The sequence below is a fragment of the Thalassophryne amazonica genome, chromosome 13, assembly GCF_902500255.1.
Source record: "Thalassophryne amazonica chromosome 13, fThaAma1.1, whole genome shotgun sequence".
NCBI classification, from domain to species: Eukaryota; Metazoa; Chordata; class Actinopteri; order Batrachoidiformes; family Batrachoididae; genus Thalassophryne; species Thalassophryne amazonica.
In genome coordinates, this window is record NC_047115.1 from 5,637,439 (window position 1) to 5,664,828 (window position 27,390).

At 42.3% G+C, this 27,390-nt stretch overlaps 1 protein-coding gene across 2 annotated transcripts in view; it reads left to right on the forward strand.

The window, feature by feature from the left end:
* Positions 1-27,390, forward strand: part of ppp2r5d (protein phosphatase 2, regulatory subunit B', delta) — a 136,559-nt gene that overhangs the window by 15,341 nt on the left and 93,828 nt on the right. For both annotated transcript variants that reach the window (XM_034184316.1, XM_034184317.1), the window contains exons 3-4: positions 12,456-12,627; positions 14,822-15,021. In XM_034184316.1, the coding sequence (XP_034040207.1) occupies positions 12,456-12,627; positions 14,822-15,021 (372 nt within the window). The remainder of the gene's footprint in view (positions 1-12,455; positions 12,628-14,821; positions 15,022-27,390) is intronic.

Below are 27,390 nucleotides of genomic sequence, written 5' to 3' on the forward strand. Positions count from 1 at the left end.
AACCTTATAAGTAAGAAGAAGAATTTTAAATTCTATTCTAGAATTAACAGGAAGCCAATGAAGAGAGGCCAATATGGGTGAGATTCACAGTGGTGAGTGTGATTGGGGTACCCCATCCGAGCACCAACCCCTACGTGACTTCCTCCTCCCAGCCACGGTCTGAAAGCCGTCATCCACAGCTGGCGTTTGTAGTCTAATGCTAATGGGCTCACTAGCCGGCCCAACACTAACCTCGTCTGGAGTGCCCGTAACATCTAACTCCACTGAGCTAAGAAGCTGTTCTAGTTTGTGGACACGGCGCTCTAAAAGCATCGCGCAGGATTTATGTAAAGTGAAAAGTAGTGTTCTTTGTGCACCAGAAAATGTTAGTGTAGCCAAGCTAGTGTGAGCTATCTGCTAGCGAAAATGCTAACCACTCCCAAGATTCACACAGGAATAGAATAATGAGCTATAATTCACATCAGTTACACTGAAAAACTAAGAGAAGTATTAGATTGGTAGTAACAGTAATAAAAGAAATGATAATTAAAAAACAATGCAGCCAGCCTAGCTAGCGCAAGCTAAGTGCTAGCAAAACACTAACCACTCCTCAGATTCACAACAGGAGAAATTTAGTTAAATAAGGTTCACAATAGATGCACTTAAAATTTAAAAGAAATGTTAAACAGAAATAAAAGAAACAAATACAACCTTGTTGTGATTACAAGGGTGTCAATTCAGCACACAGTCTGTTAGAAACAAGTTTGCAGATCTCATCACCACGGAGGTCTGGGCAACGGGTCTGTAGTCATTAAGTCATGAAGTTGTTTGTTTGGGGATGGGGATGATGATGGAGTCTTTGAAGCATGCTGGCACCTGGCATGTCTCTAGTGAGGTCTTGAACATGTCTGTGAACACCGTTGGTCTGCACATTTCTTCAACATGGCTGGGGAGACAAAGTCAGCTCTGGCTGCTTTGCGTGGGTTTTGCTTTTTGAAGAGCTTGTTGACATCTTTTGGCATGGTAGCTTAGTGGTTAGCACTGGTGCCTCACAGCAAGGTTGTGGGATCACTTCCCTCCCTTTCAGTGTGGAGATTGCATGTTCCCGTGTCTGTGTGGGTTTCCTCACACAATCAAAACATGCTTATTTAGGGTCTGCTCCTTTCTCTGCCCCTGACCAAGGCAGCATCTACTTCTGGAGTTGGTCCCCTGGCACTGGACTCTGGCTGCCCACTGCTCCTAGTGATTGGATTGTGTCTAACTGTAATTCGGATGGGTTAAATGTGGAGGACAAGTTTCGTTGTATGTGCATTGACAGTTTTTATTCTATTTTCATGAATGGAGAGGGGGGTGGTGGGGGAGGAGGTGCTGGTGGGTTGGAGCTGTTGGTTGTTGTTGTGGAAGGTCATAAGACTGTCCCATTGTCTTTCAAATCTGCAGTCAAACTCATCAGTTGATTTGCTAAACGAGGGTCCTTTGCAGAGTAAGTGACATTTGGTTTGTGGTTGGTGATCTGTCTAAAGGTTCACTGACACGGGCATGCCTGTGTCTCACGCAATAGCACGAACGTCATCGGGACGATCCCACCCACTGTGTTCACAGCTGGACGCCATTCTTTGTTCTACCGACTGCCACGTGCTCTGCGCTGGACGCTGTGTATATATAATTATTTCGTGGCAGATTAATCTTTTTTTTTTTTCTGCAAATTGGCTGTTTAAAACAGCTCTAATTGCATCCTGAATCACAGAGGAGGCTGCAGCCAGTGCCTAACTACCTGCAGAAAGTATTTTGAGCAGTCTAAAAAGGTAGTTATTTGTCTTGTTTACATTGTCATGGCTTGATAAAACAGTTGTGTGTTATTTCCTTCTTGTGTGCAGCTGTTAAAGTATGTTTATAACAGACTTAAGGTCTTGTTAAAATCCTTCAGACGATCTGATGCGATCCGCTGACATCACCACTCGCTCTGTTCACTTCTTCTTTACTCCACTTGACGAGCTGCACGTAGTGTTGGAGATTAGATTGCCACACATAGCATGACATTTGTGCGTGAAAGATTTTTTTGAACATTTCAAAATTCTGTACGCAATAGCATGCACCGGCACCCCTCTGCCGTCCTGTCTGCATCCGTTAAGGACGACTTTACTCTCCAGCACGACACAGCACAACACAGGCTGTGCAATTGCGTGAATCAGAGGCATGCTCGTGTTGGTGGGCCTTAAGACTTTTCCAGACAGAAGTGGAGTCATTGGTTGAGAACTGGAGCTGGATTTTCTCAGAGTACAGCTGCTTAGGCTCCTTAACAGTCTGAGTTTAGGACTTAACCAGGGTTTGTCATTGTTATACCTCACCATGGTTCATGATGGAATGCAGCAGTCCTCACAGAAGCTGATATATGAAGTCACAGCATCTGTGTACTCATTCAGATTGTTGGTGGCAGTCTTGAACACATCCCACTCTGTTTTTCTAAACATGCCTGTAGATCCTCCACAGCCTCACTGCTCCACAGTTTAGATGTCCTCGCTGCAGGTTTGCAGAGCTTTAATTTCTAGCCTATAAATAGGAATCAGGTCCATGGCATGGTCAGAGTGGCCCAGAGCTGCACAGGGGCACGATAGGCATTGTTCATAGTTGTGATCCAGAATTCTGTCCTCTCTGGTTGGACATTTGATGAGCTGTCTGTATTTGGGAAGTTTGTGGGAGAGGTTACCTTTGTTGAAGTCACCCAGGACATTAACTAAAGAGTGCGGGTTCCACATGCAGTATCTGGTCGGTGAGCATGCATTGTGCTTCGTGCACGTTAGCTGGTGGTGGGATGTAAGCACCGGCCAGGATGAATGAGGAGAACTCACGGGGCGAGTAGAACGGTTTACAGTTAAAAGAAAAGTTTCCAGATCAGGAGAGTAGGTGCTATTGGATCAGTGTCTCGTTATTGCTCCACCCACTGTTGATGTAAAAACAGATTCCACCACCCTTCATTGCTGGAGAGTCCTGGGGCTTTGTCCGCTTTGAAAAGTTGGAAGCCTGCCAGCCGCAGTGCAGAGTATGTTATCAATCCACAGACCTGCATCTCTGTGAAGCATAAAACAGCAGATGTGGTCAAATCTCTGCTTTTTCCCACCAGTAGCTGGAGTTTGTCCATTTTATTTTGCAGAGAGCACATGTTGCAGAGGAATATTCCTGGTTGCTGTGTACGGTGGCCTTTCTGGCGCAGCTGAACAAGCGCTCTGGCTTGTCTGCCCCTCCTGCACCATTTCACTGCACGAGCCAAGGTGATGACACCTTTGGCCAAAATGCCCAATAAATCCATTGAAGGCTCGAGAAAAATGGGAAATGAGTCCACTGGCATTATTTCCCCGATCTTCAAGAGCTCTGTGCGGGTGAAAGAGATCTGTGAACCATTGCATAACACAGGAGTAACACACAAAACAAACAAAGGAATGTGTACCAAAACACCAAGGCAGCAATCCGTGGGGCCATCTTGTGCCGTGGACTCCTCTTGTCACTTGGAGGCAGCATTGGCATCTCAGTCTGCCTTTGGTGGCTTTTGGGCCAAGATTGTGACTGTCATAATGGGCACAGGAACATGATTCTGCCTCCTCTTCTGGGGGACACCTGTCTTGTCCGTGCCACAAAGCTGACACACCAGCTCCACTTGCACTTGCTTGACACTGCTTATCTCATGTTACAAGATGAACGCATTTGTGGTTGCAATGTCACGGAGGTGCAGCAACACAGTCCTGTACCAGCGAGCAGTTTTTCAATGGATGGAGTAATACTGGATGAGCTGGTCCGACAGGTCGACTCCACCCATGTTTAGATTGTAGGCCATGACTGGAGTAGGACAGGGAATACCTTTTGCCGTCCAGCATCCATCCTTTCCATCCCTCACCCTTCTCTGCTCTGTCTCACCTGAAAATGCAGGATGGATGATGGACCACACAGACACCTTCCTTGTGTCCATCCACTTTACAAACAGAAGAGGCCCCTTGATCCATCTTACAGATCCTCTTGCACATTTTTTTTGTGAGAGCATTTTCCATCCCTCTGGGACATCCTTTCCTATTGTCTCTGTCACATGCTCCAAACTTCATGTTGGCTAGGTCCATCAAAAATCAAATTTATTCATTTATATAGCGCCAGTTCATGACGGGGTCACCTCAAGGTGCTTCACACACTACAATGTGAAAAACAGAACAAATTTAATTCAAAGATTAAAAAGCACAATAAAATAAAAACATAAAACAGTAAAAAGAATAAAAAAACTCACTAATATAAAATACTAATGATAAAACAGGGAAAATAGATGGGTCTTTAATCGAGACTTAAACATCTCCACAGAGTCCAACTGCCGTATCTGCACAAGGAGATCATTCCACAGAGCTGGGGCATGATAAAAGAAAGCTCTGTGACCCGCAGACTTTTTATTCACCCTAGGAACACACAGCAGTCCTGCACCCTGAGAACGCAAAGCCCGGGCCGGTACGTAGGGCTCAACCACGTCAGCCAGGCAGAGAGGTGCCAGTCCGTGAACAATTTTATAGGCCAGTAACAGCACCTTAAAATCTGATCTCAGAGAGACAGGAAGCCAGTGAAGAGATGCCAGAACGGGTGTAATGTGGTCAAACCTTCTGTTTCGAGTCAAAAGTCTGGCAGCAGAATTTTGAACCAATTGGAGAGCCCTAATGCTAGACTGCAGTAAACCAGAAAATAGAACATTGCAGTAGTCCAATCTAGACGAGACAAATCCTTGAATCAGGGTCTCAGCATCAGCCATAGACAGGATGGGAGGAACAGTCCATGAACAGTTTTGGACTTGGATAAAAATTGTCCATATAAATGTGGTTCCGAGTACCAAAAGAGGTTGTCTGAATGTCTGGATGACTGGCACCACATCATAAGACAGCCCATGTTTTCTTGCGGTCCCAGTTTTACCAGTGTAGATGGAAAACCCGATTGTGTAACCATTGCGTGACTCAGCCAACACAAAAAGCTTCATGCCCTGTTTTGTTGGCTTGTTTCTTGTCGGACTCTGTAGTTTTCTCTGGGCCCCTCCCCAATCGGACCGGGAGTGACATGTTTAGCCGCATGTTCTCCCTGAATTGCTGGCTGTCTGAGTGGTGTCCAAAAAATGAGGTGGGCTTCATAGATAATTGGCAAAGCTTCTGGGGAAAACCTGGTCTTGTTAGGAGAGACGGTATCTATCCCACTTTGGATGGAGCAGCTCTCATTTCTAGAAATCTGGCCAATTTTCTTAAACCCTCCAAACCGTGATTATCCAGGGTTGGGACCAGGAAGCAGAGTTGTAGTCTTACACACCTCTCTGCAGCTTCTCTCCCCCTGCCATCCCCTCATTACCCCATCCCCGTAGAGACGTGCCTGCTCCTAGACCACCAATAACCAGTAAAAATCTATTTAAGCATAAAAATTCAAAAAGAAAAAATAATATAGCACCTTCAACTGCTGTGGTTTATTAAATATTAGATCTCTCTCTTCTAAGTCCCTGTTAGTAAACGATATAATAATTGATCAACATATTGATTTATTCTGCCTTACAGAAACCTGGTTACAGCAGGATGAATATGTTAGTTTAAATGAGTCAACACCCCCGAGTCACACTAACTGCCAGAATGCTCGTAGCACGGGCCAAGGAGGAGGATTAGCAGCAATCTTCCACTCCAGCTTATTAATTAATCAAAAACCCAGACAGAGCTTTAATTCATTTGAAAGCTTGACTCTTAGTCTTGTCCATCCAAATTGGAAGTCCCAAAAACCAGTTTTATTTGTTGTTATCTATCGTCCACCTGGTCATTACTGTGAGTTTCTCTGTGAATTTTCAGACCTTTTGTCTGACTTAGTGCTTAGCTCAGATAAGATAATTATAGTGGGCGATTTTAACATCCACACAGATGCTGAGAATGACAGCCTCAACACTGCATTTACTCTATTGTTAGACGCGATTGGCTTCACTCAAAATGTAAATGAGTCCACCCACCACTTTATCATACTTTAGATCTTGTTCTGACTTATGGTATGGAAATTTAAGACTTAACAGTATTCCCTGAAAACCCCCTTCTGTCTGATCATTTCTTAATAACATTTACATTTACTTTAATGGACTACCCAGCAGTGGGGAATAAGTTTCATTACAGTAGAAGTCTTTCAGAAAGCGCTGTAACTAGGTTTAAGGATATGATTCCTTCTTTATGTTCTTCAATGCCATATACCAACACAGTGCAGAGTAGCTACCTAAACTCTGTGAGTGAGATAGATTATCTCGTCAGTAGTTTTACATCCTCATTGAGCACATCTTTGGATGCTGTAGCTCCTCTGAAAAAGAGAGCCTTAAATCAGAAGTGCCTGACTCCGTGGTATAACTCACAAACTCACAGCTTAAAGCAGATAACCCGTAAGTTGGAGAGGAAATGGCATCTCACTAATTTAGAAGATCTTCATTTAGCCTGGAAAAAGTCTGTTGCTCTATAAAAAAAGCCCTCCGTAAAGCTAGGACATCTTACTACTCATCACTAATTGAAGAAAATAAGAACAACCCCAGGTTTCTTTTCAGCATTGTAGCCAGGCTGACAAAGAGTCAGAGCTTTGTTGAGCCGAGCATTCCTTTAACTTTAACTAGTAATGACTTCGTGACTTTCTATGCTAATCAAATTTTAACTATTAGAGAAAAAATTACTCATAACCATCCCAAAGACATATCGTTATCTTTGGCTGCTTTCAGTGATGCTGGTATTTGGTTAGACTCTTTCTCTCCAATTGTTCTGTCTGAGTTATTTTCATTAGTTACTTCCTCCAAACCATCAACATGTCTATTAGACCCCATTCCTACCAGGCTGCTCAAGGAAGCCCTACCACTAATTAATGCTTCGATCTTAAATATGATCAATCTATCTTTATTAGGTGGCTATGTACCACAGGCTTTTAAGGTGTCAGTAATTAAACCATTACTTAAAAAGCCATCACTTGACCCAGCTATCTTAGCTAATTATAGGCCAATCTCCAACCTTCCTTTTCTCTCAAAAATTCTTGAAAGGGTAGTTGTAAAACAGCTAACTGATCATCTGCAGAGGAATGGTCTATTTGAAGAGTTTCAGTCAGGTTTCAGAATTCATCATAGTACAGAAACAGCATTAGTGAAGGTTACAAATGATCTTCTTATGGCCTCAGACAGTAGACTCATCTCTGTGCTTGTCCTGTTAGACCTCAGTGCAGCTTTTGATACTGTTGACCATAAAATTTTATTAGAGATTAGAGCATGCCATAGGTATTAAAGGCACTGCGGTGGTTTTTAATAAGTGCAGCGGAGGCAGAGAGTGGGAGAGGAAGAACGGCGCCCGCTGTCGATGTCGTTGCTGATCTCAGCACACAGATCTGTATCTCACATTCATTGCAGCTTACTTTTGGATGTTGAAACCAGGACATGTATAAGTAACATTACTAACAGATAAAATCAATTTCAATGCGGGATCGGACTGAAGGCGGGAGCGCATCGTCTTGTCCCTGATGTCATGGAAATGATACAGCTGTACAAACTGTTTTCACAGAGGGCTAAATTTTAGCTGCAAATTTGTCATTTTTAAACGAAGATTTCTCCACTGAATTACAAATTTGGGCTTACAGATTTACTTTACTGCATTCACAAGGGTCTTATAAATACATATCAGCTATTTCTTTCTGAAATCTGACCACATTTATTTCAATGCAGGTCTACTTTAAAACTTTCCTTTTTGCTAAAGCTTATAGTTAGGGCTGGATCAGGTGACCCTGAACCATCCTTTAGTTATGCTGCTATAGACTTAGACTGCTGGGGGTTTCTCATGATGCACTGAGTGTTTCTTTCTCTTTTTGCTCTGTATGCACCACTCTGCATTTAATCATTAGTGATTGATCTCTGCTCCCTTCCACAGCATGTCTTTTTCCTGATTCTCTCCCTCAGTCCCAACCAGTCCCAGCAGAAGACTGCCCCTCCCTGAGCCTGGTTCTGCTGGAGGTTTCTTCCTGTTTAAAGGGGGTTTTTCCTTTCCACTGTCGCCAAGTGCTTGCTCACAAGGGGTCGTTTTGACCGTTGGGGTTTTTCCGTAATTATTGTATGGCCTTGCCTTACAATATGAGGCGCCTTGGGGCAACTGTTTGTTGTGATTTGGCTCTATATAAATAGAATTGATTTGATTTGTTTCTGCGGGCTCTGTGTTCTCAGGGTGCAGGACTACCTTGTGTCTCTAGGGTGAATAAGAAGTCTGCGGGTCACAGAGCTTTCTCTTATCGTGCCCCTGTTCTGTGGAACTGTCTGTCGGATTCTGTAGAGACTTTCAAGTCCAGACTTAAGACGCACTTATTTTCCCTTTCGTATGGCTAGCATACTGGCATAATATGTTACTATGCTTTTTACTCATAATTCATTTTATTAGTAAACGGAGCGGGCCGTGGCCTCAACTTTACCTAAACTCTGGGTCTTTTAGTGAAGTTTAGGGCTAGTGGCCGGCGATCACTTTAGTATTTCTTCATCTTGTTCATCATCAGAACCCTCACTGTCTGATGACATGCTCTGCGCTCCATTTTGCTCCCCCCCCAAAAAAAAGCTGGTTTGCTGTGGCGGCTGCTATTTCATTGTATTACTTTACTGAGCCATATATATTGATTTATAACAGAAAACTGTCAAAAGGGGGAATAAATATAAGTGTAAAGATGATTGAATATATCAGAGCAGTAAATTAATCAGTGCGTGAACGCGCGCATTGACTCCCCATGTGCGGTTATTTCAACCCACTGCAGCTGATCTACAACATGAATTCTTCCTTCCAGAACATCTCTTTATATAATCATCTGAATCATCTACTTGTTGCCACATGTACATAAGGGCTGAATTGTCATTCCTACACTCATATTGTTATATTTAATACACAATAATAAGCGCAAGCAGGAGCTGCTGCTGCATTTCAGTAACATCGGAAATTAATCAATCAATCAATCAATTTTTTTTTTATATAGCGCCAAATCACAACAAACAGTTGCCCCAAGGCGCTTTATATTGTAAGGCAAGGCCATACAATAATGATGTAAAACCCCAACGGTCAAAACGACCCCCTGTGAGCAAGCACTTGGCTACAGTGGGAAGGAAAAACTCCCTTTTAACAGGAAGAAACCTCCAGCAGAACCAGGCTCAGGGAGGGGCAGTCTTCTGCTGGGACTGGTTGGGGCTGAGGGAGAGAACCAGGAAAAAGACATGCTGTGGAGGGGAGCAGAGATCGATCACTAATGATTAAATGCAGAGTGGTGCATACAGAGCAAAAAGAGAAAGAAACAGTGCATCATGGGAACCCCCCAGCAGTCTACGTCTATAGCAGCATAACTAAGGGATGGTTCAGGGTCACCTGATCCAGCCCTAACTATAAGCTTTAGCAAAAAGGAAAGTTTTAAGCCTAATCTTAAAAGTAGAGAGGGTGTCTGTCTCCCTGATCTGAATTGGGAGCTGGTTCCACAGGAGAGGAGCCTGAAAGCTGAAGGCTCTGCCTCCCATTCTACTCTTACAAACCCTAGGAACTACAAGTAAGCCTGCAGTCTGAGAGCGAAGCGCTCTATTGGGGTGATATGGTACTATGAGGTCCCTAAGATAAGATGGGACCTGATTATTCAAAACCTTATAAGTAAGAAGAAGAATTTTAAATTCTATTCTAGAATTAACAGGAAGCCAATGAAGAGAGGCCAATATGGGTGAGATATGCTCTCTCCTTCTAGTCCCCGTCAGCACTCTAGCTGCAGCATTTTGAATTAACTGAAGGCTTTTTAGGGAACTTTTAGGACAACCTGATAATAATGAATTACAATAGTCCAGCCTAGAGGAAATAAATGCATGAATTAGTTTTTCAGCATCACTCTGAGACAAGACCTTTCTGATTTTAGAGATATTGCGTAAATGCAAAAAAGCAGTCCTACATATTTGTTTAATATGCGCTTTGAATGACATATCCTGATCAAAAATGACTCCAGTATTACTAGAGGTCAGGGTAATGCCATCCAGAGTAAGGATCTGGTTAGACACCATGTTTCTAAGATTTGTGGGGCCAAGAACAATAACTTCAGTTTTATCTGAGTTTAAAAGCAGGAAATTAGAGGTCATCCATGTCTTTATGTCTGTAAGACAATCCTGCAGTTTAGCTAATTGGTGTGTGTCCTCTGGCTTCATGGATAGATAAAGCTGGGTATCATCTGCGTAACAATGAAAATTTAAGCAATACCGTCTAATAATACTGCCTAAGGGAAGCATATATAAAGTGAATAAAATAGGTCCTAGCACAGAACCTTGTGGAACTCCATAATTAACTTTAGTCTGTGAAGAAGATTCCCCATTTACATGAACAAATTGTAATCTATTAGACAAATATGATTCAAACCACCGCAGCGCAGTGCCTTTAATACCTATGGCATTACACAATTACACAACTTTTTTTGTTGTTTCAAATTCAGCAGTTGCTTGTGGCAAAATAATTAATTGTATCCACACAAAATATTAATTCTGGCCTATATAAGGTGCCTGAGCCCAGTAAAGCTGACCCCCCCACCCAGATAAAAAAAAAAATCCAAGCAAACAGGCTGAGTTTGCGCTGTTATTTCAGACGGTACACGAATGCAGAACTCACAAAACAGCTTCTGCACTGTGTGAAAACATTCAGCTGGTTGAACGAAGTCAAACAAAATGCTAATGTTACAAAAACTAAACAAACAATAAAAAATCGCAAGAAGTATAGCAAAACCAAATACAGATGAATTGAGGTTTTCGGTGGTATTTGTTCAAAGTTTTCAACAGTTTAAAAATCCTGATGAAGCTCTAACGGCAGGAACGAAGCGGCGCAAACGTTAAACAATACCAGCGAAAGTAAATGAAAGTCCAGATTTCTTGTTTCGTTTGGGCTCCGTTGCCCTTCGTTAAGTGCTGTGTGACTGGGCCTTTAGGCCTAACTTGTGTGAAGCGCCTTGAGGCCACTTTGTTGTGATTTGGCGCTATTTAAATAAAAAATTGAATTAATTGTCATCATGTATTGTGTAATTCCAGTTTTTGACTTTGTGGCTACCATCCTTTCATCCACTGCCAGGTGGTAATCAGCCTGGCAGGCACTGAGGATCTCATTGTAAAGAGGCCTGACTCTTAACAGTTTGACATGACCCTTTTTGTGTTCCCTTTTTCTGTCATTTTTTTGCATCCTCATCTGAATCACTCAGGTGGATGTTCCAAAATCTGTCTTTTGTCATGAGAGATGGAAAGAGACAAAATGATATTTTGTTTCCAGTAGTCCTGGAGACTTGGCAGTAACACCAATGATATGTGCTTCGGATTTCCCCAAAAATGTACAGGTCTTCCACCTCAATATTAGTCCATTTGTATTTTTTTCCCTAATTCTTTGTTTGTTGCAGCATTTTTATTGGTATTGATACAGGTTGTCCAGACTCATCAGTTGCACAAAATAGTAGAAAAAGGTTTTCTGGACTTTGGGGTGAAAGTGCATCTACCTAGACGCCCGGTGTTCTCCGTGGCTGGAACCTGCTTACTGCTGGAACAGTATCTGTATCCTACTCCGTGTTCCAGGAGTCAGAGCTGGGGCTTGTCTCTGCTGTGTGTGCGAATGGAGATTTGGATATGGAAACAGAAACGCAGGGTCCGATCCTCTCTACAGATCTCTGTGCACGCATCAGGGGATCCACCTGCTCTGGTTGTTTGTCCAGAACAATAGAGGGATCATTCATGTCATCATCAGAATCCTCACTTTTTGGTTCAGACTCCATTTAAAAAAGAAAAAAAAATTCACATTCATAAGACGCCTCATTTTGCTGCACAAAGCAAAAAAAAAAAAAAAAAAACAAAAAAAAAACACCACACACACTAAATGCACTCCATGACAGACTAAATACACACTCCAAATATCTCTCAAAAACCAAAACACTGATGGCTGTCTGCTTTTCTCTATCTGTGCTGCAAATCACCCATATTATTCCTTCACTCAGCAACCAAATTACATGGATTGGAGATACCCGCTAATTTCAGAGGTGGGGGAGAGTAAAAAATAAACTCAGTTTGCGCACGTCCTCTTTGAAGCACACACCCACAAGGAAAACCATGCAGCAAAAATAACTAACCTTCACAAAAATGCATGGTGTAAAAAAAACAAACAAAAAACTCATAAGTCAAGGTTTCTTTCTCAGAAACACCGGAGGGAGTTTTTCTTGACCTCTGGCCTACATATTTGCTTGGGGAGTTGGTGAGGTTCGACTTCGCCCCTGTGAAGCCTTTTGGAGCAACTTGTGCTGTGATTTGGTGCGACAAATTAAATTGAGCTGAACATGTTCAGTGAATCTGCATTTAGTTTTTACTCATCACACAGCAGCTGGGACTTTTGCCACCTCAGTCATCAGCACACTGCAGCCTGTAGGGGGCGCCAGTGTTAATGAGTTTCCATGTTTCCTGTGTGAAGGCGAATCAGCAGAGCGGCAGCAAGCGGCCCAACAGCAGCACTCCTCCACCCACGCAGCTCAATAAGATCAAATACTCCGGAGGTCCTCAGCTGGTGAAGGAGCGCCGCCACAGCTCATCGCGCTTCAGCTTGACCCGCAACAGAGAGCTGCAGAAACTTCCTGCCCTCAAAGGTAACCATAGTAACGCTGCTGTCAGCTGACATATGGTCTGGCTTATTTTCTTGGGGTGAATGTGAAGATGCGTTCTTATCTCAGTCATTTTTATGTCATTAGTTGACATGCTGTTGCTTTTTGCTTACAGATTGTAAAGGCCCAGTCACACGGCACTTAAAGGGCAACGAAGCCCAAACGAAACAAGAAATCCAATCCAATCCACTTTATTTATATAGCACATTTAACAACAAAAATGTTCCAAAGTGCTGCACATACAATAGAATCTGGAATCTGGGCTTTCGTTGACTTTAGTTGGCATTGTTTAACCTTCACGCAGGTTCGTTCCTGCGGCTGGCCTTTGTCAGGATTTTTAAACTGTTGAAAAATTTGAATGAAAAACCTCAGTTCGTCTGTATTACGTTTAGCTGTCATTCTTGACTGTTTCTTATCATTTGCTTAGTTTTTGTTACATTAGCGTTTAGTTTTTTCTTTGCAGGAGTGTGATCAGCCTCGTTGCCGTAGAGCTGCTGAGGGCCGTCACGATTTAGGTGGAAGGTTTTAGGTGGAATTCTTTCCCATTCTTGCTTGATGTACGACTTCAGTTGCTCAACAGTCTGGGGTCTCCGTTGTCGTATTTTGCGCTTCATAATGCGCCACACATTTTCAATGGGCGACAGGTCTGGACTGCAGGCAGGCCAGTCTAGTACCCGCACTCTTTTACTACGAAGCCACGCTGTTGTAACACGTGCAGAATGCGGCTTGGCATTGTCTTGCTGAAATAAGCAGGGACATCGCTGAAATAGACGTTGCTTGGATGGCAGCATGTGTTGCTCCAAAACCTGGATGTACCTTTCAGCATTGATGGTGCCATCACAGATGTGTAAGTTGTCCATGCCATGGGCACTAACACACCCCCATACCATCACAGATGTGTAAGTTGTCCATGCGTCCATGCCATGGTCATAACACACCCCCATACCATCACAGATGCTGGCTTTTGAACTTTGCACTGGTAACAATCTTGATGGTCTTTGTCCTCTTTTGTCCAGAGGACACGACGTCCATGATTTCCAAAAACAGTTTGAAATGTGGACTCATCAGACCACAGCACACTTTTCCACTTTGCGTCTGTCCATTTCAAATGAGCTCAGGCCCAGAGAAGGCGGCGGCGTTTCTGAATGTTGTTGATGTTTGGCTTTCACTTTGCATGGTAGAGTTTTAACTTGCACTTGTAGATGTAGTGACGAACTGTTAACTGACAATGGTTTTCTGAAGTGTTCCTGAGCCCACACAGTAAGATGATGTCGGTTTTTAATGTAGTGCCGCCTGAGGGATCGGAGGTCACGGGCATTCAGTGTTAGTTTTCGGCCTTGTCGCTTACGTGTAGAAAGTTCTCCAGATTCTCTGAATCTTCTGATTATATTATGGACTGTAGATGATGGAATCCCTAAATTCCTTGCAGTTGAATATTGAGAAACATTGTTCTTAAACTGTTGGACTGTTTTTTTCATGCAGTTGTTCACAAAGTGGTGATCCTCACCCTATCTTTGCTTGTGAACGGCTGAGACTTTGGGGATGCCCCTTTTATACCCAATCATGACACTCACCTGTTTCTAATTAGGTGTTCTTTGAGCATTCATCAACTTTCCCAGTCTTTTGTTGCCCCGTCCCAACTTTTTTGAAACGTGTTGCAGGCATCTATTTAAAAATGAGCAAATATTTGCACAAAAACAAAGTTTATCAGTTTGAACATTAAATATCTTGTCTTTGTGGTGTATTCAATTGAATATAGGTTATATATACTTATAATATATACTTTTGTGGGGGGGCAGAAGGACTCTGAACTTTGTGATCTGATGTTCCCAGCCCTGACAAGGAAGCAGTGCTGGAACTCTGAGATGCAGACACACACACTGCTCCAGCAGTGGTTCGAGGCGCATTTCGTTTAAAGCGTCAAGATCAACGTTAGCTTTGGTTTTGTTTCTTTTGTGCTCTTGATTTGCAGGCTGTTCGGTGATGGGAAAACTCAAGAGCTCATTCGTCCACCTTTTCTCAGCGATTTGTGACTTTGTTCTTTTCCCTTCGTTCAGGAATCGTTGTATGCCGTGTGACCGGGCCATTAGTAAAGTGCAGAATCTTTGTCCTGGACCTGGTCTTTGTCTGGATTTTTCACAGGCCAGCATCTGTAAACTAATGTTCTGGTTGTCCCCAGATGCCCCATCTCTGGAGAGGGAGGAGCTGTTTGTGCAGAAGCTGCGACAGTGCTGTGTGCTGTTTGATTTTGTTAGCGACCCGCTCAGCGACCTCAAGTACAAGGAAGTGAAGAGGGCGGGGCTTAATGAGATGGTCGAGTACATCACTCACAACAGTGACGTAGTGACTGAGTCCATCTACCCTGAGGTGGTGGTCATGGTGAGAGCACACTTACTAGGTGTGGGTCACATCCATTGGCATTTATGTCTCAGTAACTGGTTAATAATTAGCTTACCTCAGTTCACTTTAATTAATCTAATCTGTACAGACAGTATCACAAGTTTCAGTTTCTGTCCTGGAATGTCTGATTTTCACAGTTATCTAATTTCTTTGAACCAATATAATTTACTAGTAAATAGGAAAGTCTTGATACTCAGTCTATGAATTCATTTTTTTCCTGAGAATGTTCAAAACGTAGAATTTCACATTATTAGCAGTGTGAAGAGCGGTTCCTTAGTCATGTGTTTTTCATTAATATGATGACTTTCAAGGGCTGTTGCTGCAGTTCAGTCTTTTCTAAGTGCTGTACAGTTGTGCTAAAACTGTCAAACTTGTGCTGTTTCTTAATGGTTTTAAGATATTTGTTGTATGTTTTATTCTTCTTTTCATTGTTTCATGTTCTATATTGTATTGACTTAGAGTAATAAATGCCATGATTCCACACACTCCAGTACAGTAGGTGGCAGTACGCACCTCCAAAACAAGTTTACGATCCGCCAAGAACACAAAGTAGTATTTTTATATTTTAATTAATTTATAAGTGTTTCATCTCTCAAAGTCTGAAGCACCAGCTAACAGGCTAACCTGGGTTTGGGTGTTTATTAAATAATATTTTTGGGGACTGCACGGTGGTTCACTTCTCATAATGATTTAGTTCGTTGTCGACATTAAAAGTTATGAGTCACTTATTTCCTCAATAATCATGCATTAAGTGGACAGCTGCTAAAAGTGCTAACACCATTACCATACAACATTAAATAAGACGAGAGTTTGACTCAGCGTGAATATTACAACGGGGTTGTCTTAGATGATCTGTTAGGATGTTTCACCACAAGAAGACAGATTATTCTATGTAATAATATTGTCTGTGCAAACAAATGGACGCAACAACAACACAACAGCTAGCAGGCACATCAAACAGATGGGGTCACTTTGAAACTTTTGACACTTCCCAGCCTATGTACCAGAGGCTTCCAGTGGATCGTTTGCTGTTGTGACGCTCTTCTGAACTTTACACAATTGTATACGTTTCTTTCTGTTTAGCACTCTTCTGGTTAAGTTATCTTCTCTGACTTTTATTTAACTACAGTCCTGTTGTGAATCACTAGTGGTTAGCATTTGCTAACGAGGTCGACTCACCCCCCCCTCCCCCCGCCGTTACTTTTATAGCCTTTTTTATTTTTTATTTATTTATTTATTTTTGCCTACTTAATACTTCTGTTTGTCACTGTAACTGCTGTGAAATTTTTTTTTCTCCTCTGTAAATCTTAGGGGTGGTTAGCATTTTCACTAGCGGTTAGCTTGCATTAGCTAATTCGACCCTTCCCCGTTTCTTGAATACTTGTTAGTTTTTTATTGTAACTATTGTGAATTTTAGCTTAGTACTTTACTCTTGTGTTAATCTTAGGAGTGGTTTACTCTTATGAGGGTTTTTTCCTGTGAATTTTAATTTATTTACGTCTGTGTGAATCCTGTGTGAGCCTTAGGAGTGGTTAGCTTATTCATTATTGGTTAGCTCATGCTTGCTTGGCTATACTCTTGAATTTCTTAGTGCACAAAGTACACTACTTTACACCCTCCGTAAATCCTGCGTGATGTTAGAAGATAGGGTGACTGTTTTATAGAGCCGTGTCCGTAAGTTAGAACAGCTTCTTAGCTCAGTGGAGTTAGATGTTATGGGCACTCCAGATAAGGTTAGTGTTGGGCCAGCTAGCGAGCTCATTAGCATCAGCCTAGAAACACCAGCTTTGGAGGACGGATTTCAGACTGTGGCTAGGCGAAGGAAGCCCTGTAGGGCTTGGTGCCCGGTTGTGGTACTCCGATCACACTTGTCACTGCGAACTGTGAACTGGGAATCGGTTCTCCCCCTTGGATTTGCCTGATGTGAATTCTCTGAGCCCACGAGTGACTTCCACTCCTGTCTCCAGGCCGAAACACCGGACTTTAGTAATAGGGGATTCTATCACCCGCTAAGTCAGGTTACAGACGCCAACTGACTTTAAATGTATTCCTGGGGTCAGAGCTCCCGACATTGCATCCCATCTTAGGGTGCTGACACTGCAGAAGGGAAGACAGACTAAGGAACATGATACGACATATAGTCACATAGTTAGTCACGTCGGCACCAATGATGTCAGGATGAAGCACTCAGAGGTCACAAAAATGAACATAGAGAGGACTTGTGACCTTGCCAGAAAGATGTGTCAGCATAAATTAATAGTCTCTGGTCCCCTCCCCTCTCAAGGTACGGATGAGGCGTTAAGCAGGCTGACATCATTAAATAGGTGGCTGGTGCAATTTTGTAGACAGCAAGGCTTTAGCTTTATTGATAACTGGCCTTCGTTCTGGGGCCACCGTGGCTTGCTGATGCTGGACAGCTTCCACCCTACTGGGGAAGGTGACGCCATCTTGTCTGTGAACATAGATAGAGCTCTACAGGGAGGGTAGCTTTAGGAATTTACAGCAGGCCACGGAGCAGGTGATTAGAGACCCTGCAAGGCTTATGACAAATGTGGATGTGGAATCCATTAGCTTAGCGGGGAAATTAGTGCAGAAAATCCACTATGGTGATATTGCAGTTTATCTTCCAGGGAGGGACATTCAACAAGTTCACTGTGGTCTGTTTCCATAGACGTGTCCATAAAAATCATAGAGGGATATAGTTTGCAAACTTAATACCCGTTACTACACTGGATGATGATGAAATTGAGGATGACCCAATGGTTGTTCCAGCAATATCAAAGATTTCGTGTGTGCTCCCTACAACTCCTTTGGAATATCTCAAACCTAAACCTACTTCTAGGCATCTTATATATCAGGGGTGGGCAACGAGGGCCGAGACACTGCAGGTTTTCCTTGCAACCAATCTCCTCAGCAGGTGGGTTACTGATGAGCTTCTCCCTTGAACATAACCACCTGGTTGTCAATGAAATCACCTGCTGAAACACCTGAACATTAATGAAATCACCTGCTGAGGTGATTGGTGGCAAGGAAAACCTGCAGTGCTTCGGCCTTTATGGCACATGATTGCCCACCCCTGTTATATATGCTACTCTGGAACCACCCCTAAATCCAAACAGTTAATCTGTCAACCCCACTGAGGTCCTTAGTCTGGGTCTCATTAACATAAGATCACTATCCTCAAAATCATTGTTGGTTAATGATCTAATTATTGATAACTTAGATATGATTGGGTTATGTGAAACCTGGCTTAAACCTACAGCTGTCCTCCCCTTAAATGAGGCCTGCTCACTGGCATACACATTTTGTCACATCCCTCGTGATGCGAAGCAAGGCGGGGTGTGCTCTTATTTATAAATCTAGGTTTAGTTGATTAGCTGTTGGGGGTCACAAATATAACTCGTTTGAGCATCTGATTCTCCACTTTGCTCAGGATATTACGCATTGCCACGGTCAGAAGAATAAAAATCAGCCATATTACTTTGTCACTGTATATAGGCCTGCTGCCCCATATTCTGAATTCTTAGATGAATTTCGTTCATCTCGAACTTGTCAACTAGTGCAGATAACATTCTGATCATTGGTGACTTTAACGTCATATAAGAAAGCTTTCTGATCCCCTCTGCAAATCATTTATGGAAATTGTGGATGCATTAGGATTTCGGCAATGCATTCAGGATTTGACGCACATTAGTGGAAATACCCTGGATCTGGTTCTCACACATGGTATTGCTGTCACGAATATTGACTTCATGCCTCTTACATCAGTGATCTCTGATCACTCACTTACAACAACCTTATTTATCACTACGGCGATGCTTCAACTCCTCAACTACGACTGAACTGGAAGCTAGACTGCCTGATGTCTTAGCTTCACATTTGGCAAATACCCAGTCAGTAGATAGTCTTGTGGATAGTTTAAACTCGGCGCTCAAAACTGCACTCGACATGATTGCACCACTTTTGTTAAAATCGTGCCCCCCCCCACCCCCCCCAAAAACACTGTTAACTTGGTTTAGTGATTATCTGCGTGACCTCAAGCATAAGGCTAGAGGTCTAGAACGGAAATGGCGTCGTTCAAAATTAGAAGTATTCCACCTTGCGTGGCATGATGCTATCTTAGACTATAAGCATGCATTACTGTCTACAAAGCGGACTTACTACTCTTATTTGATCAACAAAAACAAGCATAACTCAGTTCTTGTTTGATGGTGGCGACACTTATTTATGTACAACCACCTGTAAGTCGCTCTCCTTTTACAGCACAAGATTTCCTGGATTACTTTGAGAAGAAAATAGATGACATTAGGTTAAACATATCCCAGCATGCCTTAACCCAGCCACTACAGCCTACTTTTGAGGTGGGCGCCATTACTGAGGTATTACCTAGATTTACAGAATTTGACAGTATCGCACTAGGCATGTCAACAAAAAGCACAACCTGTTTATTTGATCCTATACAAACAAAATTCTTTAAGGACCTGTGGCCCACTCTTGGGCCGACTGTGCTGGAAATGATTAACCTCATTAACCTTTGAATCTTTTCCTAAATGTTTTAAATCTGCAGTGATTAAACCATTACTTAAGAAATCTAATCTTGACCTTAGTGTATTGAAAAACTATCAGCCGGTATCAAATCTATCATTTTGCTCTAAAATTCTGGAAAAAGTGGTGTCACGGCAGCTCGTGGACTGTCTTACTGAGAATAATCTCTTTGAGCCACTGCAGTCTGCTTTTAGAAAATATCATTCCACAGAGACGGCTCTCACTAAAGTGGTGAATGATCTTCTACTTACAATGGATTCGGACACCACTACGGTTCTGGTGCTGTTAGATCTCAGTGCTGCATTTGATACAGTGGATCATCATATTCTACTTGATAGGCTGGAAAATCATTTTGGGATTACTGGGAGTGCCCTTGCATGGTTGATGTCATACCTGACCAGTCGTTCTCACTGTGTTTTGTACAGTAACACTACCTGTAACCTTAGTGACATGAAATTTGGGCTTCCACAGGGGTCCGTCTTAGGCCCCCTGATTTTCACCATTTATATTGCACCTGTTGGGCAAATATTGCAGCATTGTGGAATTACCTCTCATTGCTATGCTGATGATACTCAGTTATACGTGCAGATAACTGCTGGTAATCTCATCCACATAAAATCCTTAGAAGATTGCCTTGCATCAGTGAGAAGCTGGATGTCCAGAAACGTCCTACTTTTAAATTCTCATAAGACTGAAATGATGGTTCTTGGTCCAGTGAGACATCAGCATCGATTTGACAAGTTAACGCTCAGCCTCGGCTCGTGTGTCTTACATCACACTGACAAAGTGAGGAACCTTGGGGTAATTTTTGATCCTATGTTGTCCTTTGACCTCCACATTAGAAATATTATGAGGTCTGCTTTCTTCCACTTGTGAAATATAGTGAAGATTCATCCAAATCTGTTTATGGCTGATGCTGAGACCCTGATTCATGTGTTTATCTCTTCTATATTGGACTACTGCAATGTTCTATTTTCTGGTCTACTGCAGTCCAGCATTAGGGCTCTCCAATTGGTTCAAAATGCTGCTGCCAGACTTTTGACACAAAGCCGAAAGTCCGACCACATTACACCAAGTTTGGCGTCTCTTTACTGGCTTCCTGTCCCAGTGAGATCAGATTTTAAGGTTCTGCTACTAGTCTATAAAATTATTCAGAGACTAGCATCTCCCTAACTTGGTAAGTAAGTCCCTTCTGCTGCTCCCTTGTTTGCATTCAGGGTCGCCACAGCAAATCCAAGGTGGATCTGCATGTTGAATTGGCACAGGTTTTACACTGGATGCCTTTCCTGACGCAACTCCACAAAAAAATTGATTGACTGATTGATTACATGGAGAAAATGTGGCAGGGGTGGGATTTGAACCCGGAGTCTTCTGAACTGAAACCAAGTGCATTAACCACTTGGCCACCACCCCTGACTTCACCTCCCTACCTAGCTGACCTAATTAAACCTTACGTACCGGCCCGGGCTTTACGTTCTCAGGGTGCAGGACTACTTTGTGTCCCTAAGGTGAATAATAAGAAGTCTGTGGGTCACAGAGCTTTCTCTTATCGTGCCCCTGTTCTGTGGAATGATCTCCCTGCATCAATAAAACTCTGTGGAGACTTTCAAGTCCAGAATTAAGACGCACTTATTTCCCTTTCATATGGCTAGCATACTGGTACAGTTTTGTTTTACACTTTTTACTCTTTTAATTCATGTTATTAGTAATTGGAGCGGGCTGCGGCCTCAACTTTACCTAAATTCTGGGTCTTTTAGTGAAGTTTAGGGCTAGTGGCCGGCGATCACCTTAGTATTTCCTGTTTTTCTTGTTGTTTAATGCTGACTAATTATACAGCATTTTTTGTCTTTTTGATACCTGATTCTGTTTTTTCTCTCTGTTTAAGGTGCAGCTCCATCCAAAGATGGGTGTGGTACTTGTGCTGGAGACCCTCCTGTCCTGTGCACCAACAGCATTTCCTGTATATTTGTTTTGTGAATTATTCTGTAATTTATGTCTGTATCAAGCAGAAGGTCACCCCTTTGAGTCTCGTCTGCTTGAGGTTTCTTCCTCAGAGGGAGTTTTTCCTTACCACTGTTGCTCTCGGGGTTGGTAATGTTAGACCTTACTTGACCCCCGAGTGCAAACAAGGGAGCAGCCGAAGGGACTTACACTTGTGTGAAGCACCTTGAGGCAACTCTGTTGTGATTTGGTGCTATATAAATGAAAAGAAAGTGAAATTGAAATTGAGTCAGAGGCTACGAGAGGCAGTCACTGGGCTTAGCCTCCATCACTCAAAGCAACTACGCCCACAGTTATACAGAACTCTATGGCTTAAAATGTGTTAAACTAAGAAGTTGGAAACAGTTCACCCCTCGGAGGAGGAAACTATCCATAGAGGCCAAAACTGTTTTTGTGCCATGCTGTAAACGTGTATTTGTGCTTTAAAGTTGCACATTTTAAAATGAGCTTCTTGGGGAACCTGCTCACTTTTGGAGCCACCTTCAAGTGGCCAGTCAAGGAACTGTACGTCATGATTGGGGTCAAAATACGGGCATGAGTGTTGCTGCTTGGTCAGCATGAGGTCATGGTGGATTGTGGTTTCATTCTCCTAGAGGTGCAGACAGTTAGTTTTAGCCTGACCCGCTTATTACTCAGACAGCGAAATTGTGTGGAGGTTCTGTTTTCACCCCTGTCTGTTTGAACAGTCTGGAGCCCACAATCTTTCATATATTGTTATGAAATGTTTTACAGAGGATTCATATCCTGATACGCAAGAACTGATAAAGTTTTCAAAGCCAAAGGTCAAAATCTTTGAAAAATGGAAAAATCCCTATCCTTTATCATTGAATGAATTTTCAGGAATTCATAACTCTGTCCAAAAAGATCAAATTTCTTTAATATTCGTGAGCCTCGGGTAGGATGGTATCCTTTATCTCCTGACAAAGTTTGATCTGGATCTGATCCAGATTACAGATTTTGTGGGACATTTGAATTTAATATTGAAAAACCCATTTAATGTATATTTTGCATTATATCTTAATCAAAAGTTCCTCCGTCACTCTGATTTTTCTGTTGTGGATTTACTTACACCACCAAAATTAAGTTCCACTTTTATGCTTGTTTCTCTTCCAGTTATCAGTTGGAAACCAGTGATGAAAAGCAGCTACAAACCTGACAGCAGAGAAAACCAATGTTCCGTGAAAATTATCTGACAAAAGAATTCAGGAACTGAAAAGAACCCGACAACACCACAAAATACTTTGATTTAAGTGCATGAACTAAATACAACCTCCTGACATTTGATCACATTTGCCCAGTGGAATTGGAAAGTAGTGTTGGCGGAGGTTTGCACTGTACGAACGCAGTGCTCTAGTTCTTCCAGAAAGACGAGGACATGGAGCTGGTAAGGGTAGAGAGTGATTTGCAAGTCAAGCACATAGGGATCATTGAAATGATCTTGAAAAGGTTGAAAGACTCCTTTTAAATTAAATCAAATCAAATCAATTTTATTTATATAGCGCCAAATCACAACAAACAGTTGCCCCAAGGCTCCTTATATTGTAAGGCAAGGCCATACAATAATTACGGAAAAACCCCAACGGTCAAAACGACCCCCTGTGAGCAAGCACTTGGCAACAGTGGGAAGGAAAAACTCCCTTTTAACAGGAAGAAACCTCCAGCAGAACCAGGCTCAGGGAGGGGCAGTCTTCTGCTGGGACTGGTTTTGGCTGAGGGAGAGAACCAGGAAAAAGACATGCTGTGGAGGGGAGCAGAGATCAATCACAAATGATTACATGCAGAGTGGTGCATACAGAGCAAAAAGAGAAAGAAACACTCAGTGCATCATGGGAACCCCCCAGCAGTCTAAGTCTATAGCAGCATAACTAAGGGATGGTTCAGGGTCACCTGATCCAGCCCTAACTATAAGCTTTAGCAAAAAGGAACGTTTAAAGCCTAATCTTAAAAGTAGAGAGGGTGTCTGTCTCCCTGATCTGAATTGGGAGCTGGTTCCACAGGAGAGGAGCCTGAAAGCTGAAAGCTCTGCCTCCCATTCTACTCTTACAAACCCTAGGAACTACAAGTAAGCCTGCAGTCTGAGAGCGAAGCGCTCTATTGGGGTGATATGGTACTATGAGGTCCCTAAGATAAGATGGGACCTGATTATTCAAAACCTTATAAGTAAGAAGAAGAATTTTAAATTCTATTCTAGAATTAACAGGAAGCCAATGAAGAGAGGCCAATATGGGTGAGATATGCTCTCTCCTTCTAGTCCCTGTTAGCACTCTAGCTGCAGCATTTTGAATTAACTGAAGGCTTTTCAGGGAACTTTCAGGACAACCTGATAATAATGAATTACAATAGTCCAGGCTAGAGGAAATAAATGCATGAATGAGTTTTTCAGCATCACTGAGACAAGACTTTTCTAATTTGAGATATTGCACAAATGCAAAAAAGCAGTCCTACATATTTGTTTAATATGCGCATTGAATGACATATCCTGATCAAAAATGACTCCAAGATTTCTCACAGTATTACTAGAGGTCAGGGTAATGCCATCCAGAGTAAGGATCTGGTTAGACACCATGTTTCTAAGATTTGTGGGGCCAAGTACAATAACTTCAGTTTTATCTGAGTTTAAAAGCAGGAAATTAGAGGTCATCCATGTCTTTATGTCTGTAAGACAATCCTGCAGTTTAGCTAATTGGTGTGTGTCCTCTGGCTTCATGGATAGATAAAGCTGGGTATCATCTGCGTAACAATGAAAATTTAAGCAATGCTGTCTAATAATACTGCCTAAGGGAAGCATGTATAAAGTGAATAAAATTGGTCCTAGCACAGAACCTTGTGGAACTCCATAATTAACCTTAGTCTGTGAAGAAGATTCCCCATTTACATGAACAAATTGTAATCTATTAGAGAAATATGATTCAAACCACCGCAGCGCAGTGCCTTTAATACCTATGGCATGCTCTAATCTCTGTAATACAATTTTATGGTCAACAGTATCAAAAGCAGCACTGAGGTCTAACAGAACAAGCACAGAGATGAGTCCACTGTCTGAGGCCATAAGAAGATCATTTGTAACCTTCACTAATGCTGTTTCTGTACTATGATGAATTCTAAAACCTGACTGAAACTCTTCAAATAGACCATTCCTCTGCAGATGATCAGTTAGCTGTTTTACAACTACCCTTTCAAGAATTTTTGAGAGAAAAGGAAGGTTGGAGATTGGCCTATAATTAGCTAAGATAGCTGGGTCAATTGATGGCTTTTTAAGTAATGGTTTAATTACTGCCACCTTAAAAGCCTGTGGTACATAGCCAACTAATAACGATAGATTGATCATATTTAAGATCGAAGCATTAATTAATGGTAGGGCTTCCTTGAGCAGCCTGGTAGGAATGAGGTCTAATAGACATGTTGATGGTTTGGAGGAAGTAACTAATGAAAATAACTCAAACAGAACAATCGGAGAGAAAGAGTCTAACCAAATACCGGCATCACTGAAAGCAGCCAAAGATAACGATATGTCTTTAGGATGGTTATGAGTAATTTTTTCTCTAATAGTTAAAATTTTATTAGCAAAGAAAGTCATGAAGTCATTACTAGTTAAAGTTAAAGGAATACTCGGCTCAATAGAGCTCTGACTCTTTGTCAGCCTGGCTACAGTGCTGAAAAGAAACCTGGGGTTGTTCTTATTTTCTTCAATTAGTGATGAGTAGTAAGATGTCCTAGCTTTACGGAGGGCTTTTTTATAGAGCAACAGACTCTTTTTCCAGGCTAAATGAAGATCTTCTAAATTAGTGAGATGCCATTTCCTCTCCAACTTACAGGTTATCTGCTTTAAGCTGTGAGTTTGTGAGTTATACCACGGAGTCAGGCACTTCTGATTTAAGGCTCTCTTTTTCAGAGGAGCTACAGCATCCAAAGATGTGCTCAATGAGGATGTAAAACTACTGACGAGATACTCTATCTCACTTACAGAGTTTAGGTAGCTACTCTGCACTGTGTTGGTATATGGCAGAGAACATAAAGAAGGAATCATATCCTTAAACCTAGTTACAGCGCTTTCTGAAAGACTTCTAGTGTAATGAAACTTATTCCCCACTGTTGGGTAGTCCATCAGAGTAAATGTAAATGTTATTAAGAAATGATCAGACAGAAGGGAGTTTTCAGGGAATACTGTTAAGTCTTCAATTTCCATACCATAAGTCAGAACAAGATCTAAGATATGATTAAAGTGGTGGGTGGACTCATTTACATTTTGAGCAAAGCCAGTTGAGTCTAATAATAGATTAAATGCAGTGTTGAGGCTGTCATTCTCAGCATCTGTGTGGATGTTAAAATCACCCACTATAATTATCTTATCTGAGCTAAGCACTAAGTCAGACAAAAGGTCTGAAAATTCACAGAGAAACTCACAGTAACGACCAGGTGGACGATAGATAATAACAAATAAAACTGGTTTTTGGGACTTCCAATTTGGATGGACAAGACTAAGAGTCAAGCTTTCAAATGAATTAAAGCTCTGTCTGGGTTTTTGATTAATTAATAAGCTGGAATGGAAGATTGCTGCTAATCCTCCGCCTCGGCCCGTGCTACGAGCATTCTGGCAGTTAGTGTGACTCGGGGGTGTTGACTCATTTAAACTAACATATTCATGCTGCTGTAACCAGGTTTCTGTAAGGCAGAATAAATCAATATGTTGATCAATTATTATATCATTTACTAACAGGGACTTAGAAGAGAGAGACCTAATGTTTAATAGACCACATTTAACTGTTTTAGTCTGTGGTGCAGTTGAAGGTGCTATATTATTTTTTCTTTTTGAATTTTTATGCTTAAATAGATTTTTACTGGTTGTTGGTGGTCTGGGAGTAGGCACCATCTCTACGGGGATGGGGTAATGAGGGGATGGCAGGGGGAGAGAAGCTGCAGAGAGGTGTGTAAGACTAGAACTCTGCTTCCTGGTCCCAACCCTGGATAGTCACGGTTTGGAGGATTTAAGAAAATTGGCCAGATTTCTAGAAATGAGAGCTGCTCCATCCAAAGTGGGATGGATGCCGTCTCTCCTAACAAGACCAGGTTTTCCCCAGAAGCTTTGCCAATTATCTATGAAGCCCACCTCATTTTTTGGACACCACTCAGACAGCCAGCAATTCAGGGAGAACATGCCGCTAAACATGTCACTCCTGGTCCAATTGGGGAGGGGCCCAGAGAAAACTACAGAGTCCGACATTGTTTTTGCAAAGTTACACACCGATTCAATGTTAATTTTAGTGACCTCCGATTGGCCCCCGGAAGACAATTGACTATGGTTGCTGGTGTCGCTAACTTCACATTTCTCAAAACAGAGTCGCCAATAACCAGAGTTTGATCCTCGGCAGGTGTGTCGACGAGTGGGGAAAAACGGTTAGAGATGTGAACGGGTTGGCGGTGTACACGGGGCTTCTGTTTAGGGCTATGCTTCCTCCTCACAGTCACCCAGTCGGCCTGCTTTCCCGGCTGCTCGGGATCTGCTGGAAGGGAACTAACGGCAGCTAAGCTACCTTGGTCCGCACCGATTACAGGGGCCTGGCTAGCTGTAGAATTTTCCACGGTGCGGAGCCGAGTCTCCAATTCGCCCAGCCTGGCCTCCAAAGCTACAAATAACCTACACTTATTACAAGTACCATTACTGCTAAAGGAGGCCGAGGAATAACTAAACATTTCACACCCAGAGCAGAAAAGTGCAGGAGAGACAGGAGAAGCCGCCATGCTAAATCGGCTAAGAGCTAGTAGCTGCGCTAAGCTAGCGGATTCCTAAAAACACACAAAGTG